At 36.4% G+C, this 860-nt stretch overlaps 1 protein-coding gene across 1 annotated transcript; it reads left to right on the forward strand.

Annotated features, from left to right (window-relative positions):
• Positions 1 to 145: 145 nt before the first annotated feature.
• LOC112094919 lies at positions 146 to 717 on the forward strand (the record flags this gene model as incomplete). The annotated part of the gene is made up of 3 exons (XM_024176621.1): positions 146 to 343; positions 430 to 504; positions 622 to 717. Coding segments are annotated over 3 exons (369 nt in total), but the record flags the coding sequence as incomplete, so codon positions are not given.
• Positions 718 to 860: the final 143 nt, after the last annotated feature.

Genomic DNA, 860 nt, shown 5'->3' on the forward strand with positions numbered 1-860 from the left:
TTTTTTTTTTGTTGTGATGAGCCTTCACTTGCTAATTGCTATCATATCTGAAGTTATTTGCTAGTGATGAAGTATGGTACTAATCAAATGATTTTATTGAAAGATCAGAAAACTTTAAGCTAAATAAGTCGTTTGGTTATTGAAGTTATCAGATATTGCAATTTTACCTTGGTTATATGTTCAAGACTACGCACACTTTTGCCGTGGAAAGTTGTATGCAAAGGCACTGATATATTCATTTGTTGGCAGGCCTTTTGTCGAATACAAAGGCACGGTTCCACAGACTGAATTACAGAAGGAACTGGAGCTAGACATTAATAAATTAATATCAAGAGGAGGGAAAGTGAGTTCTAACATTTTGCATTTTTGCTCTCTTATATAATGTCAAAAACTAGAAAAGCTGAAGTGATTTTGGCATGTTTGTAATAGGTTTGTGCTGCTGTTTTACCATATGAAGAAGCTGCTGAAATGTGTGGTGGTTGCCTTCCTGATTACATTCCAAAGGTCTGTCTTCATATTAGTCTAGTTTCCTTTATATGCCTATACAGGCTGTTTCATTTTTCAGCTCTAGTATTAGATAATCTAATGGTTCCACTCTCTTTTTTCGGCTACCTCTTGCAGGGCAGCACGCCTCGCATTCTGAGGCTTGGAGACTACCCCGGCTGCCCGTGTGGCGGCACCCATGTTTCTGATATTTCAGACATCATAAGTGTTACAGTAAGAAACGTTTTGCTTCAACTTCCCTAAGTTCATTGTTAGAGAACTTTGATTACTTGATGTAAAAAATGTTCATTTATATGATGTCCTGATTTCAGTTTGTTTCATTTACTTCATTGTAGTGAAGCCATGTTTTTGTTTTT

This window comes from Morus notabilis, unplaced genomic scaffold (assembly GCF_000414095.1).
Source record: "Morus notabilis unplaced genomic scaffold, ASM41409v2 C11330742, whole genome shotgun sequence".
Lineage (NCBI taxonomy): Eukaryota > Viridiplantae > Streptophyta > Magnoliopsida > Rosales > Moraceae > Morus > Morus notabilis.